Source organism: Salmo salar, chromosome 01, assembly GCF_965601325.2.
Source record: "Salmo salar chromosome 01, fSalSal1, whole genome shotgun sequence".
Classification (NCBI taxonomy): Eukaryota; Metazoa; Chordata; class Actinopteri; order Salmoniformes; family Salmonidae; genus Salmo; species Salmo salar.
In genome coordinates, this window is record NC_138291.1 from 151,374,538 (window position 1) to 151,391,639 (window position 17,102).

At 42.3% G+C, this 17,102-nt stretch overlaps 1 protein-coding gene across 1 annotated transcript in view; it reads left to right on the forward strand.

The window, feature by feature from the left end:
* Positions 1-17,102, forward strand: part of LOC106565912 (astrotactin-2) — a 449,250-nt gene that overhangs the window by 204,598 nt on the left and 227,550 nt on the right. Inside the window, exons 5-7 of the mRNA XM_014133602.3 lie at positions 7,912-8,019; positions 11,109-11,255; positions 13,512-13,679. Of these exons, the coding sequence (XP_013989077.2) occupies positions 7,912-8,019; positions 11,109-11,255; positions 13,512-13,679 (423 nt within the window). The remainder of the gene's footprint in view (positions 1-7,911; positions 8,020-11,108; positions 11,256-13,511; positions 13,680-17,102) is intronic.

The window sequence follows — 17,102 nt, forward strand, 5'->3', positions numbered from 1 at the left end:
AAACCAACACATTATTTATAGTATATAACACAAAATGCTTACTGAGATGATACACTGACTGTATGACAGATGTGCTTATAGGCCTCGTCATAAAAACAGACACATTTAGACACACACAGAGTGAGAGAGCGCAATGGAGTGGGAGGATGCTGTGCTGGACTGACTAGTTGATCCAGCTAATGTTAGCTACCTAGCCATTTGTTTTGCACTCTCAAAACACAATTTCAACAGCAGAATTATATCTAATATTACAAAGGCAGAATGTAATTAAAGTGCATCTTACCTCTGATCGCGTCTTGCTAAGAACCCACAAAAAAAAAAAATCCTTTGAGGGAGACGTGCTTCACCTCAAGAATCGTGATGGGTATACAGGGTTTGACGGACAACTTTAAGAGCCAATGTACTTAAGAGTTTTGATGAAAAGCTATTTTGAATACATTTCATTGGTCAAGGGGTCTTGAAACGTTCATACAGACATAAAGGGGAATCAAGTATTGATTCATGTAAGAAAACTAAAATCACCAAATTTGAAGTTAATAGGTTATCATCCGACAGCAACAATATAAATCTATGTAACTGAAGTGATTTTGGTAAAATGTACAGGAGTAAAAAGTAAGTTACTTCCTTCAGAAATGACTTGAGTATATAGTATAACTATCTTCGAAATAATGACTCAGGACGTCGGTTGTGAGATGAAAGCTTCATTTTAATAATACTTGTTCACATTACATTTTACCATTTTAGATTCTACAAAACAATAAAAGAAATTTGCTAGCCAAGATAGTCACTTGTACATAACTGGCACGTTCTGTTTTTTTTTTTTTACTTCCTGTCGCATGGCATTCTGTTACTTGCAGTCAATAGCGTAATCCAATAATAACCGATACAACAGAAATATGTACATAGTTCTCTCAATCTCCATCACATGAATTCAAATACAATTACTCTTACATATGTAAATAACTGTAAATAAAATATCTTAAGATACAGCTCAATAAATTCACTGTAAACATTAACTCTGCAACCCATTAAAGTTATAAAATCTTCCCCTGATGAACAAAACTGTTCATCTATATTTCTAAGCAGTATATCAACGGAATGGCCATCTATACATCTGTTTTTGTTCCATTTTCAGTGTGGTCATCAGGTTGTTTGCTAGTCTCGCTCCAATCACAGCTCCCATGAGCACCAGGCGTGGCAGCATCATTTTCTTGAGTGGAGCTACCCTGGACTTGGATGCGACTAGACTTGTCGTTGTTTCTCTGTTTCCTTGTCTTATGATTCACCTTGCAGGTAAGCTACTGTAGTTTCAGTGTGTGGCTGGTCTGTAGCTGCATGTCTGTTCTGTACCACCTTGGTATGGCAAGCTGGTGTAGCTGAGGTAGTTCTGAACACCACTTTTGCCATTCTCATATCTGATCAGGTGGTAACTCTTCATCCCAGCTGAGTCCCCTCTCCCACATTTCCTGGAACATGCACTTGATACTGATGTTGAAGGGGGTCAGGAAGCCAAGAGAGTCGAAGATACGTGCAGACGAATGCAGAACACTTCTCTTTGTGTTTTCCTTTTGCTTTAGAATGCTCAGTAGCAGCCTGAGGTCAAACACAAAGTAATCTGTTCCCGGTCTCCACACTCAACCTAAAACTTTGGGCACTACTCCTTGTGTTTCTAGCGCCAACGGGTGGTCAATTGTCGTACTCTCCTCCCATTTTGTTTTCAGTTCAGGAGAATTGGTCATCCACTTGCAGAGGTCCATGCCTGCAGTAGACAGCATTCACTTTGCAGTTGTTGTCACAAGGTAAGCCTCTTCAACATCGCATGAACTTGCAATGAAGTCATCTACATAGAGTGACTCTCTCAATGTCTCTACAACTTCTGGTTGTTCTGTTTCATATTGTTTCAGGTGCGTCCTGATTGTAGCTGCCAGCAAGAATGGACTTGGGGAAGCTCCAAATACCACTCTGTTCATCCTCAGCACGCGCATATCCTCTTCATTTTCTCCCCTTGGTGGGCCTGTGAGCCCCAGGAATCTCACGGCATCTCTGTCTCTCTCTTCTAGGGATATCTGCAGGAAAGCCTTCTTGATGTCTGCCATGAATTCGATCTCATGTAGTCTAAACTTTATCAGAACAATGAGCAGATCCACGTTCAGGTTTGGTCCTGTGAGTAGACAGTCATTGAGGAATTGACAGCAATCTTCATGGGACAAGGCATCAAACAACACTCTCAGTTTTGTCGTCAAATTGTCCTCTCGGAGGACTGCATGGTGAGGTAAGTAGTATTTCACATTGTCTGCGCTTGATGCGCTGTCTTTCGGCACATCCTCTGCCATATCCTGTTGTAAGTAGTCCTTTATTACTTCGTTGTATCTGCTGTACAACGTCCCATCCTTCTTCAGTCTTCAGACCTCAAAATGTTTCTTGGCAATTCTATAGTTGTCTTGGAGTTCTGGCATTTCTCATTTCCATGGCAACTACACGTGGTATCGTCCATCTTTGAAGGCGGTTGTTCTCTCGAACCTCTGTAGAGCCTTGTTTTCCTCTGGGTTCTGTGGTTTCTCACTTGTGATACCCAGAGACTCAAGCTCCCAAAATGCATGCAGCTGTTTGGAGACTAGACACTTTCCATGGACACTGGTCCCTGCACTGCCCCATCCAAACGTGCTCTCTAAAGCAAACAGCATCTCTGTCAGTTGCTCCACTCAGCCTGATACTATCTGCCAGTAGTACTCTGTTCCTATCAGGACAGAGAGTTCAGGATCATTGTCATCTTCTGGAAAGTCTGCGAGCTGCAGTCCCTTTCTATTGAGCTCATGTTGAATCTGTTCACCAGGAACCTTCATCACAGCTGTGCACACTTGTGGGGTTTCAATTGCCTCTATTTAAATTCTCTGCTGTTTGTCCCACACATTCTCCAAGATTAATTTTACTGTGTTGCGTTGGGACATTGCTGGAGCAGAGGATCCAAACGTGTGAAGAGTGAATGCCTCTTGTCTGGTAGCTTCAGACGATTCACAAGGGTTTTTATGTACAAAGCTTCTCTGACTGCCTCCATCTAGTAAGCAACAAACTATCTTCCTGCTCGATGGGCCTTCTACCCATGCCTTTGCCGTTTGTAGCAACACATTGTTCTGTCCATCTGGTTTCATCTTCACTGTATGGGGAATAACTGAGGAAATAACAGCATCTGCAGAAACAGTAGGGGGTTGCACCTCACTCGTCTTACCGGTACACACAGCAATGTGATGTCTGCTTCCACATGTTGCACATGACATGTCTTTGACGTTACAGAATTTTGCTACGTGTTTCTGTCCTAAACATACAAAGCATCTTCCCATGTCCTTTAGTTTCTCTTTGCGTGCAGCAATATTGTGGTCTGAGCCTGTTTTCTGATTTGTGGTCTGCACTGTCGCAGAATAGACAGTTTTGTTCCTTCTGGCTGGCTGTGTGCAGTGCCGCAGCAGATGGCATGTTGGGTCTTTTTGTTTTCATTTCATTGAAGGAGCATGACTTGTTCCATGGTTTGCTCTCTTTCTGTTGGTTGCATGATCTTGTCATTTGTAGTGCTCTCTCCCTGTTCTGAACCTCCCTCTGTACGAAACTGACTATCTCAGACACTTTCCATTCATCATCTACTCCCCTCTGATGACTAATAGTCAAGAGCTATGTCTTCTGGAATCATATGCAGTAAGATTGGGCATAGTAGGCTTCCGTAGGTTTCTGGCAATACACCCAGTGATTCCAAGCTCCTAGTCTGAATTTCACATTCATCATATAGCTGCCTCCATGCATTTAGGTCAGAGGATTCTTCACAGGAGTGAGATTCAGCAGCTTTGACATGTGAGCACTAATCACAAGATTTTTCCTTTCAAATCTTCTCTTGTGAAGAGCGATTGCATCATCATAGTTACTGTCTGTTAACCTCTATGGGCTAGGTGGGACGCAAGCGTCCCACCCGTGGTGCACTCCATCAACAGCAGGTGCATTTCAAGAGCGGCAAATTTGAATGCAAATAAATGTCAAAATTCTAATTTTTCAAACATACAACTATTTTACACCCTTTGAAAGATAAACATCTCCTTAATCTAACCACGTTTTACGATTTCAAAAAGGTTTTACGGCGAAAGCATAAATTTAGAGTATGTTAGGACAGTACATTTACAAGAGTTGTGTGTAATGTTTTGTCAATTCAAAGACAGGGTCACCAAAACCATAAAACCAGCTAAAATGATGCACTAACCTTTTACAATCTCCATCAGATGACACTCCTAGGACATTATGTTAGACAATGCATGCATTTTTAGTTCTATCAAGTTCATATTTATATCCAAAAACAGCGTTTTACTATGGCATTGATGTTGAGGAAATCGTTTCCCTCCAATAACCGGCAGTCAAGTCAGCACCACAAATTAAATAATTAAAATTAGAAAACATTGGTAAAATATTATATTGTCATTTAAAGAATTATAGATTTACATCTCTTGAACGCAATCAACTTGCCAGATTTAAAAATAACCTTACTGGGAAATCACACTTTGCAATAATCTGAGCACTGCGCCCCGAGAAAAATACGCGTTGCGATACAGACTAGCCGTCATGTTGGGGAGATCTAAAATCGAAAATACTATGTAAATAATCCATTACCTTTGATTCTCTTCATCAGATGTCACTTCCAGGTATCACAGGTCCATAACGAATGTAGTTTTGTTCAAAAAAGCTCATCATTTATGTCCAAAAATCTCCGTCTTGTTAGCACATGATCTAAGCCAGCAGGCCTTCTCGTCATGAACGAGGGGAAAAAATATATTTACGTTCGTTCAAACATGTCAAACGTTGTATAGCATAAATCATTAGGGCCTTTTTTAACGAGAACATGAATAATATTCAAGGTGGACGAATGCATTCTCTTTTATAACGTATTGGAACGAGGGTACCCAACATGAACTCGCGCGCCAGGTGTCTAATGGGCCATCATCGTTCTATGGCTCTTGTTCGGTCAGATCTCCCTCCAGAAGACTCAAAACACTTTGTAAAGGCTGGTGACATCTAGTGGAAGCAATAGGAAGTGCCAAAATATTCCTCAGCCCCTGTGTTTTTCAATGGCATAGGTTTAAAGGTAATACAACACATCAGGTATCCACTTCCTGTCAGAAAATGTCTCAGGGTTTTGCCTGCCAAATGAGTTCTGTTATACTCACAGACACCATTCAAACAGTTTTAGAAACTTTAGAGTGTTTTCTATCCATATATAATAAGTATATGCATATTCTAGTTACTGGGTAGGATTAGTAACCAGATTAAATCGGGTAAATGTTTTTATCCAGCCGTGCAAATACTGCCCCCTAGCCCTAACAGGTTAACATAATTTGAGGTCAGTGGCTGTAACCTCTGGATCACACTAGCACTGAGGCAACCAACAATTTATTTGGCATATTGATTGACTTGAACATATAGTAAAACAATGAATCTAAAAAACAGATTTTCCCTCATTAGAAATACATGTACCCCCTACAAATATGAAAATGTACTATAATCCATGTAAGAATTCACACGAGACACACTTTGGCCTGCACGTAGCTTAAATAGGCTACTTGAACTGACGCCCAGTGGACCTGCAGTTGAAGTTATTGTATAGCCTACAAACACCGCATCCAGCTGGTCCTGGCGGCAATTTTAAATATTCAATATTTATTAAAATCCTCCTACTGCAGGATTATTTTCCTCCTGTGACAAAATGGGTATTATTAAGATCTGACATCTGTACATGTAAGTCCAGTTGGTTTGTATTCAGGAGATGAAGGCTTGAACGGATTGAAAAAAGGTTTGTACTCAGGAGACGAAGGTCTGTACTTCATATGCCCTCGTGTCATCACTCTTATGTTATCCCACGGCCATTGAATCCGCTTCTATCATCATTCTTTCTTTTGTTTGTGTTGCTGCGCTTCACCGGTTGGTCCGTGCTCCACTGTGCATTCTAAAGTGCACGCAAATGTGTGCCAGTATTTCTGGGCACAGGGGGGCATTCTCCTGTCTTCTGTTTTGTTTGGAATTAGGCCTATGTGATGCTAATTAATGAATATGTTGTTGATACCGTTTATATGTTCAAAGAGTGTTTACCCAGTCTGCTTTAGACATGGCTATGATTTCCGAAGGTGTTTTGCTTATATTTTAAATGTGAGTAATTAGATCCCTGCTAGATTGTGGGACATTTTGGAATGCTCTAAGGTGTTGACGTGGCCATGGGGGAGGTCAATATATAATGGTGTGACAAGTGTTTGATTTTGCCATTCACAGAATTGCACATGTAGATGGTGGTCAGAGCCTAGTAGACCCCACCTGTGCCTAGTGGGTTATATTGGCCATAATGCCTGCTTAGTCCGAGTCCTTTCGTTTTGTTTCATTGCCTTTTTGAAACATTTTCTTATTTTGTATTACTATCATTTAACTTTTCCTCCTGCTATTGTTGAACAGTGGGCACCTACTGCATATTGTTGTTTGGGGACTTGGGGACTCGAATTTGGGGACTCGAACCCGGACCCAGCGACTGTCAAACCAATTCCAAAAACACATTGTGTGAGTCCATCCCAGACACTGTAATCACAGTTTGGTTAAGGTCGCTACATTACCACTTTCCTTTGGGAGAGCATGCCCCCACACTTCTCTATGCCAAGCTGATGTGTACACGCCTCTCCGATGGTCTTACAGGCGACATCTCACTTCTGACAATAATGTAGCAAATTCGGTGGGGGTAGTCCCAACCGGGATACGAACCCGGGTCCGGCGACTGTCAAGTCAACACCTTAATTCGATACGCCAAGATGTTAGAACCCTTTGATGGCGTTGCTAGGTGTTGAGTACATTTCACTACAATATATTATATATTGTTACTATTTACTATGGTGAAGTTTGGTCTCATCGACCTAAGGCTTCACGCTTCATTCTGTTTCTGCAGATCATCACATATTTGATGTGCATTGCAATGGCTTTATTCAGTGGTTAAAGGGCAGCATGCCTTTCAAGTGATCCGCTCCATAAAACTCCTTGAAGGGTGTGCCTAGCGAGCCCATGTAAACAGCTCGTCTAATAGAAAGTGTTCAATAATGCCGGCCTGAAAATGTCACAAAGTGAGACATCTAAAAGGCCTTTCCATCAACTTCCATCAAATGCTGATTTTGTTTTCCCTAAATATAATTCAGTCCAAGAACCTGCGTGCGAAAGCTGCTTGCACTCCTGTCTCCTTGGCACGCTTTTGCGTGAGGTGCAAAATTAGTACCTTTGATCCGGTGTTTCAACTAGACTTACTAATTCACTACACAATGCGAAACAGCTCGCCCTAAAGACACGTTGGCCAAGGCATATTGCAGTCATTGCGTTTTTAGTTTCTCCTTTCTTCATTACAGGGAGATTGTGTTTGCAGTCCTTGAGAGATGAGATTTTAACAGCGTGCTTTTAGGATGAGTTGAAGAACCCTGACAGAGAGCTGCAACTTTGAATAGACTGCAGTGTAGCCTAAACACTTAGCGGATTTGACTTTCAAGGGCCTAGGAAATGTTTTGAGTGGGAAATTCAGGCTCGTTGGAAACTAAAGCAATATGTTTGCTGTATGGTAGTCAACCATTTATTTGGAGATCTTGATGGGTCAGTGAGTATTGTATAGGCCTATAGTTGGGGGGTGAGGGAATAAGGAAGAGGGAACACTGAGAAATGAATGGCTGAATGTGGTCTGTTATGATTGAATGTGGTGTGCTATTGATTGAAACGAGCTGTCTCCAAAAACACATTGTGTGAGTCCATCCCAGACGGACACAGTAATGGCAGTTTTGCACCACTGGCAACAATATACACTTATGACCCAATTGTTCTCCATGCCGTTCATCTCCTATTTCTTGCCTTCTGTCTCTCCTCTTCCAGTGGCTGGTAGTGTGTTTGGGCGCCAAGGAGACTCGGGATCAGAGGGTGATGATGAGACCCAGCTGAAGTTCTACACAGAGCAGCACAGAGGCCGCCGGCGCAGCAGAGGTGAGACTAGAGAAGTCGTGTGTGAGTTTGTGTGTGCGCATGCGTGTGTAGAACATGGGGATGTGCCAAACTTACTCCTCAGCCTTAAGTGTCCCGCTTGAGTCACCTCACAAGCTAGCTTTTGAGGTGACGTGATCGGCTAAGACGCTTGAGGAGGGTGGTCACGTGTGTTTGTGAGGCAGAGGTCTCGAGTTTGCGCCAAGTAATGATCGAATTGGGAGGAAGTGGTACTCTCTAAGCAAGCTGTGTGTGTGTGTGTGTGTGTGTGTGTGTGTGTGTGTGTGTGTGTGTGTGTGTGTGTGTGTGTGTGTGTGTGTGTGTGTGTGTGTGTGTGTGTGTGTGTGTGTGTGTGTGTGTGTGTGTGCGTCATTGTCCATATACAGTATGTGTGTGGAAAGAGGAAACTACGGCTAGAATTTAATCTAAGTGGATTTCAAGGGCAATTTCCCATTTTCGTCAATGTGATTTCTTAAGTGTGTTTACAGAGAAGTTCGCTCTCAATAGAAATGTGCCTGCTGACCTTCTCAGTACTGACTGCAAACTTTGTTGGGAAGCTTGATGATTTGAAAAATCCAGTATCAACTCCCTCCGCCCAGCCCTGGGACATGCTGCTATGCAAATTCGTTTTCCAAATTCAACCAGATTTCAACCCCCATTTGTTCATTCTCTATCACTGACAGAACCAAAGCTTCGATAGACTAGTGTGTGAATTGAATTTTCACTGAAGCAGCCAAAGCCGTTGAACGAGTAAAATCCTACCACCAGAGAATATTGAATGGGTGAAATCCTACCACTAGAGAATATTTCACCGTTGGGTCTACTGTAAAAACACAACAACTTAGTTATGGAAAAAATAACAGTGTAACTAAAAATCCAACTCTGAAAATATGGCTTATGACTACATTTACTGTTTTGACAGTGGTGGTGTTAAAAAAATGCAATGTAACTGTATGGGGAGCATGGAAGGGACTGAGCCGACTGAAGTAAGAATAGATATCTTTGGGTTTGTGAGTGGAGCTGGAAGCAGGGAAGACATTGGCATCCCCAGAGTGGTGTTAGAAGGCTTTATAGCACCATCATGACACTCAGCAGATACATGAGCTGAGGAAAATGGAGTCTGAATGATAAGCAAGCTGAATCAAATGCCTTAATGGATGCCATGATTTAGTCTGCATAACCAAACTGCCATTTGATAGTGTGTGTGTGTGTGTGTGTGTGTGTGATCTTGGATGTCCTTGTGAATGTGACTTTCTTGTATGTTTGTGAGCGCGTCCCTGTGCATTAATACATTCATGTTTGCATAATATGCATGTTTATTTGTGTTTTTGTGTTTATGATTGTGTATGTTATATGGGTGTATTATGACAGTAAGCTTATCTTAGCTGTTGGCTGTACTGCAGCCTTCTCTATAAAAAAGGACACTGTTAACATGCATTAGCTGGAGACCGTGGGCGCACAAGTGTGAAGGGTGCTAGTATGAGCCTGTGATTGAGTGTGGTAGAAATTCAGATTGTGTGTACCAAATGTACTTGTGCTTTGAGTATTATGTCGTTTTGTTTGCAGTTGGCATGTGCTAGTGTGTTTGTGTGGTTGCCATTATGCCGTTTTTGTGTGTGTGAATGAATGTGTATATAAGTGTGTGAGTGTCCGTATATATGTGCCAACCTATCATCCCCTGTGTTGATGTGTGGCCGTGTGTATGCATCTGTTAGTGTTATCTGTAGGCTTTTACAGTAATTGAGGGCCCCCTCACAGACCTAATCATTCCCGAGTGTTCACACAGATGGGATTAGTTGCTGGAGAGCTGTTGTCATAGACACCCACTGCACCAGTCCAGCCGAAATGGCAGGGTCATTAGATAAATCCAGGTGATTGGAGTGTCTCTTAATTTCTCCCTCTCTCTCTCTCTCTCTCTCTCTCTCTCTCTCTCTCTCTCTCTCTCATCCTCTTTTATGTCTGTCCCCAACCACACACACACACAGTGGGCATTACTGTTTGTCCACCCAGGTGATTGGAGGGTCTTGTCTGTTTATCAGTCGCAGTCTAATGGCCTCGCAGGATCAGAAGTACTGAAATTCTCGTTAGTGAAAAATGTTTCTTATGCATTTTTTTTAAGCTCCATCACTTCCATATAGCAACCATTCCCACATTTGCTGGAAATAGCAGCTATTGGAATGTAACACCGGCACAGTATGAGCCATATGTGTAAGGTTGGTTTCAGAACATGTGTGATTCCAGCGGTTAAAGTGAGGTATAGCTCAAGGTGAGATGCTTTAACTGGAAGGAAAAGTTAAGTTGTATCATTACACGTCATCCAGAAGCAAATAGCAGGCTTTCCATTGACCCTCAATAACAGCTCTGCCCTCACCTTGGTGACTGGTAAGCTGGCACTTGATATGACACCTGCGTGCTGCTGTATGATGAATTCCACTCTATGGGAGATAATGAGCTCATTTCAGCTCCCTTTCTCCCCAATGTGGAGAGAAGCCCACAGACACCCTAAGGGCATCCAAAACAATCCATCTATAACGCTGTCAGAGATGATGGTGTCATTTATCAGCAACACTAGATGTTGTACTGGTGGAAAGAGGCTGGGCCTTCTTAACATCTTTTATCATGACGATTAATTGCCTCTGCTGGACTACAGCCCTTGTGCTGTTCATAAATCAGTTTAGAAAGAACCCTGGATGGTTCTGAGCTCACCACCAAAACTCCAATCAAAACACAACAACTCCCCCTACATCTACAGGAGCCAGAGGCTAACTGGAGTGTATGTGGTGTTTTTATCTAGTTCGTTTTTTGTGAAAAGGGAATGTTTGGTGGTAAGAACAATGTGTTTGAAATGAAACTGTTTTGACAGTTTTTGGACCACCAAAAGTGGTTTTGACATGGTGCTGATCAATTTAAGCTACATTTCAGATTAAATAGACATTTTCAGAAAAGAGTTCATATTCCTGTTTATTCTTGTTTTTGAATTCATTTCTGTGTTGTGTCCTAACAGCTTAATTAAGTCATAATTTGCATGTGTTTTCTCTGCACCTTCCCTGAGTTTTGATGTGAGACCTAACTCCCGTCTCCCCCTCCCTCAGGTTGTCCACACAGCCCGATGAACAAGGCCACTCTGACGTTGATCACCATCAGTACGTGTGTCTTGGCTGTGGTTTACGGCACGCAGCTCTCCTGCTCTCTCACCGTCAAGGTTACTCTCCATGTGCCCGAACACTTTGTTGCCGACGGTTAGTATCCCCCATAAACTTCCTCATCTAACTACTCTCTCTCTCTCTCCCACAGTATACTGTAGTATTTGCAGTTAACTATAGTATAAATACTGTAGTAAAATAACTAGTGTATATACTATAGTAAATACTTTAGTGTTTTTGCATAATGTTTTATACTGTAGTATTTACTGTAGTGTTTTTGCTGACATTACTGTAGTATTTACAATGTTATTGGTTTTATTATGTTTGACATATAAGTGGAGTCTTTCTCCTTGAGGAAACCTACTGGAGAAATACTAAAAGAGAAAATGTGCTATAACTTGTACATAGGACTGGGTTCTGAAAGGATTGTTCAGCGCTTCTGGCAGAAATTGTGATATAGGGGAGGGGAATGGGCAGGGTATATGCAAATTAAATGCTGTAGTATTTACTATAGCATTCTACAGTATACTACAACATTCTATAGTAAGTACGTCACATAATTGAGAGATACTACATTAATCCTTGTTAATTAGGCTGGAACAAACAATACAGTCATAATTGCTATGCATTTCTATGGACCACTGTTAGATAAACATGCACACACTGTAAAAACTGCATCAGGGGACAAACCACATGCATCCTGACAGAATAGGAAAAGTTACTAGATAATTACTCCAGTTTCCAGAGTATTTACACTTCCATCCTGACTGAGAGGTCTTCGGACATGGGAGGTCCATGGGTATAGGTCTGGAGTTGGCAAGATACCAGGACTCCCCATTCCTCGCCGTAAGCTAAAGGGCCAGGGGAGAGATGGGGAGGGATGGATGGAAGGAGGAGAGTGATTATGAAGAGCCCAAGCAATTTAATTAGCCACTCGCTTATCTTCTAAAGCTGTGCGTCCAACACATCAGCAGAACAGAACAGGTAGTCTGGTCACCGATGCCTTAGTCCCCCAGACTAAGGTTGATATTATTTTGGTGAAGTGCTGTCCTGAGCACAATGTTTTTTTGCTCCTGGTGGACGCTGGGAGCATTTGTAGTTAAGATAGTAAACGCACGGCCGCCATTTAATGGCAGCGAATGGGGGGCAGAAATATCCCTCATCAGCCACCCGTGGCAGACTGGTGCTAACTCAGTCAGATTGGGGGATATTATCAGGGAGCTGAGTGGGCTCAGGAGTGTAAATACCCAACAAATGCAGAGCAGAGACCCCACCAACAGATATAAGGGCGGGGGGGGGGTCAATCTTTTTTAGATTTTTTGGGTTGATATGATGTGGAAACAATGTTGATTCCACCAGTTTTTGCAGAGTGGGTTGTGACTTTCTCTTTTGCTCCTCCCCTCTCTCTCTCTCTCTCTGTCTCTTTCTCACTTTCTCCTGTCTCGAGAACGCAAACAGACACACGGACACACTACAAACATGCATAGTGCTAGTTATTTGAATCTATATCCTTGAAGACGGTAGAAATATAATGTCTTCACTGCTCCCCCTGGAGAAAATAATCAATAGCATCAATTAAGAATAATCCGTTTAGTGATTGGAGTTTAACGATTGTGGTAGGAATGGCACGGCTGAATAGTAAATCAGGGATTGAATCACTCAGCACCCTATTACACTGTTCCCTGGGCTGATTGGTGAACCCATAGAATTAGGAATTAGAATACTAGAATGGACATGAATATTTTAGGTTGGCAATAATTCTATTACACAATTTCTGATATATCACATGCCTTTGTTTTATTTTCCTGCATAAGTAAAAACAGCATTATGCCTCTTCTGCCATTCATTCCAATTAGACTGTTTTGGATTTTTTCCCTGACCAATATGGCTGCCATTTTCACCCCATTCCGGGACTTTGAGAGTTTATGACATAGCCCCTATAGTAATTTAATAGGATCTCTATGGGTGAACCACTGACTGGCCTATCACTTCACATCACCTGAGTTCAAAGTGGAAGTGGCATCAATACCTGTTAATTGTGCTGTAGATAATATTTTTATTGAACTGTATCCTCATAATATTGATATTTTATAAGGTGTTCATTATTTTCACATTTTAACTAATGGGTCATTGAACATGTTTGAATATCCAGTTCTATGTCCTATCGAGCTAGTAAGAGGAAGAGAATAGCCAGGTTGTTAGCAGTAGAAAGATCTTCACTCCAATAAACATGGATATGTTACACTGAGCGTTGAATGATGGAGGATCCTGTAGTACTTCAAACTACATCAGTATGATCTGCTGAGAGAAATGTGATGAGTAAAAGTGTGTTCTGTTCCCTTTTGGTTCCAGGAAGTAGTTTTGTGGTGAGCATGGGCAGTTTCCTGGACGTGTCTAACTGGCTGAACCCTGCCAAGCTGATCCTTTATTACCAGACCAACTCCTCCACCCAGTGGGTCAGAGACTACTGTGGCCAGAGGACCACCGAGCCCTGTGAACAGCTGTGTGACCAAGAGACGGGTTAGTGACACAAACACACACACACACACACACACACACACACACACACACACACACGCATACAGCCAGAGGCACACACACACACACACTGGTTATTTTATCCGCATGGGGACCTAAAATCTATTTCCATTCAAAATCCGATTTTCCCTAAACCTAACGCCTAATCCTAAACCTAACACCTAACCCTAAACCTAACCCCTAACCCTAACCATAATTGTAACCCTAAACCTAACCCCTAAGCATAAAATAGCCTTTGTCATCATGGGGACGTGGGACATTTTCCTTGTTTTACTATCCTTGTGGGGAAATTTGGGGATTTCAGGTCCCTACGAAAATAGAAGAACAACCACACACACACACACACACACACACACACACACACACACACACACACACACACACACACACACACACACACACACACACACACACACACACACACACACACACATACATGTATATGTCCCTGCTGCAATCTCCAGAGAGTTCCTTGGGAAAGAAAGAATTGTCTCAAGATTTGGTGATATATAACACATCTGGCTGAGGTTTAGCCGCTGATGGGATCTCTACGGCAAATACATTTATTTGCTCTTGACCTTCAGTGCTAATCTCTGGCTCTGGGTCTCATTCAACCCCCGCCAGCCCCGGTTAGGAGTCAAACAGATAAGAGTAGCCAATGTCACAGAGTACTGTGTGGAGAATATTACCCTCCTCTCCTCACCACATCCTCTCAATGTGCTTTTAGCACAGCGCTGGGCCCAGAGTGCTGACATTTAGACTTGCTGTCTGATAGCTTTGATACTTCCCTATCGCAGACCCCTTTCTTTTCACACCAATACTGAAGTCTATAAGGAGCCCCCTGAGACCCTAAAAGATGTCTGATGTGAGTTATTATGAGTGATGATGAATTAGCGCTGCGGCTAAGCTAAGTAAACAGTAAAGGTTAGCCTCATAAAAGTGAAGGAGAGGCAGTGAAATGGGGTGTCTCTGGCACCCCAATGGTGGAACAAGCTCCCTCACGACGCCAGGACAGCGGAGTCAATCACCACCTTCCGGAGACACCTGAAACCCCACCTCTTTAAGGAATACCTGGGATAGGATTAAGTAATCCTTCTAACCCTCCCCCTACCCTCCCCCCCAAAAAATATATAGATGTCCTATTGTAAAGTGGTTGTTCCACTGGATATCATATGGTGAAAGCACCAATTTGTAAGTCACTCTGGATAAGAGCGTCTGCTAAATGACGTAAATGTAAATGTAAATGTCTTACTCCACGGGTTTCTGCTGCATTTGCGTAAACCCTGGAACTCCGGAACATCAGAGAGCCCTATAGAATAAGGCTCTCTGATGCTGTATCGGGAATATTTGGGGGGTCTAGGAGGGCAAGTGGTCTCTTGAAAGATGGCAAGGTCTCAAGAATGATTCTGATAGTTTGAGGCTTGATGGGAATGGTGATGTCATTTTTATGGTAGGCTGAAGTTCCTGTTTGATTATAGGGCCAATAGTTTATCCTGGCATCAGGAGAAACAGGGCCTTAGTATATACTTGACTATTACTTGACTATAAATATAACTTGGTTATTAACTATATATCTGGCTCCATATGAACACGTGCCTTTCAACTTTACGCTCCGTTGTGTGTTTAAACTCTTTGACACCTCCACCGTCCAAACGATCACTTGCCATGTTTCAATGGATAACACACACATTTTGTCACGACTTCTGCCGTAGTCGGTACATCTTGTTCCGAGGGGCGTTCGGTGGTCGACGTCACCGGCCTTCTAGCCATCACCGATCCACTTTTCATTTTCCATTTGTTTTGTCTTTGTTTTTTACACACCTGGTGTCAATTCCCCCATTACATGTTCATTATTTAACCCTCTGGTTTCCCCCATGTTTGTCTGCGTGTTTGTTTTATTGTAAGGCTGTATCTGACGGCTGGTATATTGTTACCGGGTTTTGTTATTACGCCCGATTATTTTGTGGTACCGGTATTTTTCCAGCACCATAGTATTGTGTTTATACTGGTGTTTTTTTAAAAATTAAATACCTTGTCCACGTATCTCAGCTCTCCTGCGCCTGACTCCTTTCACCAGTTACCCACAGCCTTGACACATTTTGCATAACCACTCCATCACTCACGCTCGCAGGCAGTCACACATGGGCCAGACGCCTGGCCAACTTTAGTAGGATTTGAAATTGAACAATTGCTCTCCCTTATTAAATCAGTCAACATGGGCCACTATAGTCCAACCTAATGGCTCATGCTCCGGTATTTATGGCCAACAAAGAGGTAGAAGACTCCTTGCTAATGACCATTAGACTCAATGGGTTGGAGCGCTATCAAAGCCCTATCCCTCGCTACTTAGAGTCATGGTACAGAATCACCGATTCACCAGATGTGTTGATTCGCTCCTCAATTTTTCTTTTTCAATTACCCCCACTTAATGACTGGTGTGCATTGAAGGGCGATTTTCATGCAAATGTGAAGTGTCACTTTAGTTTTTAATCTACTTCTCACAGAGTAAGCAGAGAGAGACTTTGCTTTGCCTAAGAAACTCAGCCGTGAGAGAAATAATCTCGCCGGGGTGGAGAACCATCACATTGTGTTATAATCATCAATCTGGATTCTTTGTCTCGTAAAGGAAGTCGTCTGGAAATGTTTCACTGCAGGCCTGTTGAGTCCTGGGTAGGAGAACTAACCGGACACGTAAAGGGGCTATAATGGGACGTTTGTAACAGTTTCTGTCAACACCTGTTCTATCGGGGGTCAATATATAGGATATTGTTGTTTGAACCATCAGTAAAACATATTGTTCTGTTCCACACAGTTGTTTATTTGAACCCACAAGAAATCCACAACACAAAAGCAGTTTAGCACTAAGTTTTCATTTGGCTTATCCTCAAATTAATTATTTTATGTGGACCCAATCCCAAAAACCTACAAAAAAACACAGTAAAAGCACAGATGGTAGAACGTGTCTGGTCCCCTGGGTGGGATACTTCCCCCTGTCCTACTGTAGTAGAGTCAGTCTAAGTTTATTAACATGGATTACATGCTGTAATGTAGGTGCAATTTATATCACCCCAGACAAGGGCATGTTGAGGGCTGATGCATAATGGAATACAGTAGGAGGCCACTCAACACATCACACATAAACTACTACTGATGGACTTGGCACTGGCAGCACTCTCTGTCTGTGTCATGGTGAGGAAGGTAAATCATACAGTATACTAGACTCTGTCCTGAACATACAGTACCTAGACAACTATTCTGCTAAATTGGGAAACATCGATGTATTTGAAAGGTAAGCTATTTTAGACAATACAGCTATTACTTTTTCAGAGAATCTTAAGTACTGTTTGTAATCTTCTTGGCGGGCTCTTTTCTTGTGCTGTTACTAATAATGTGGGTATGCCATGT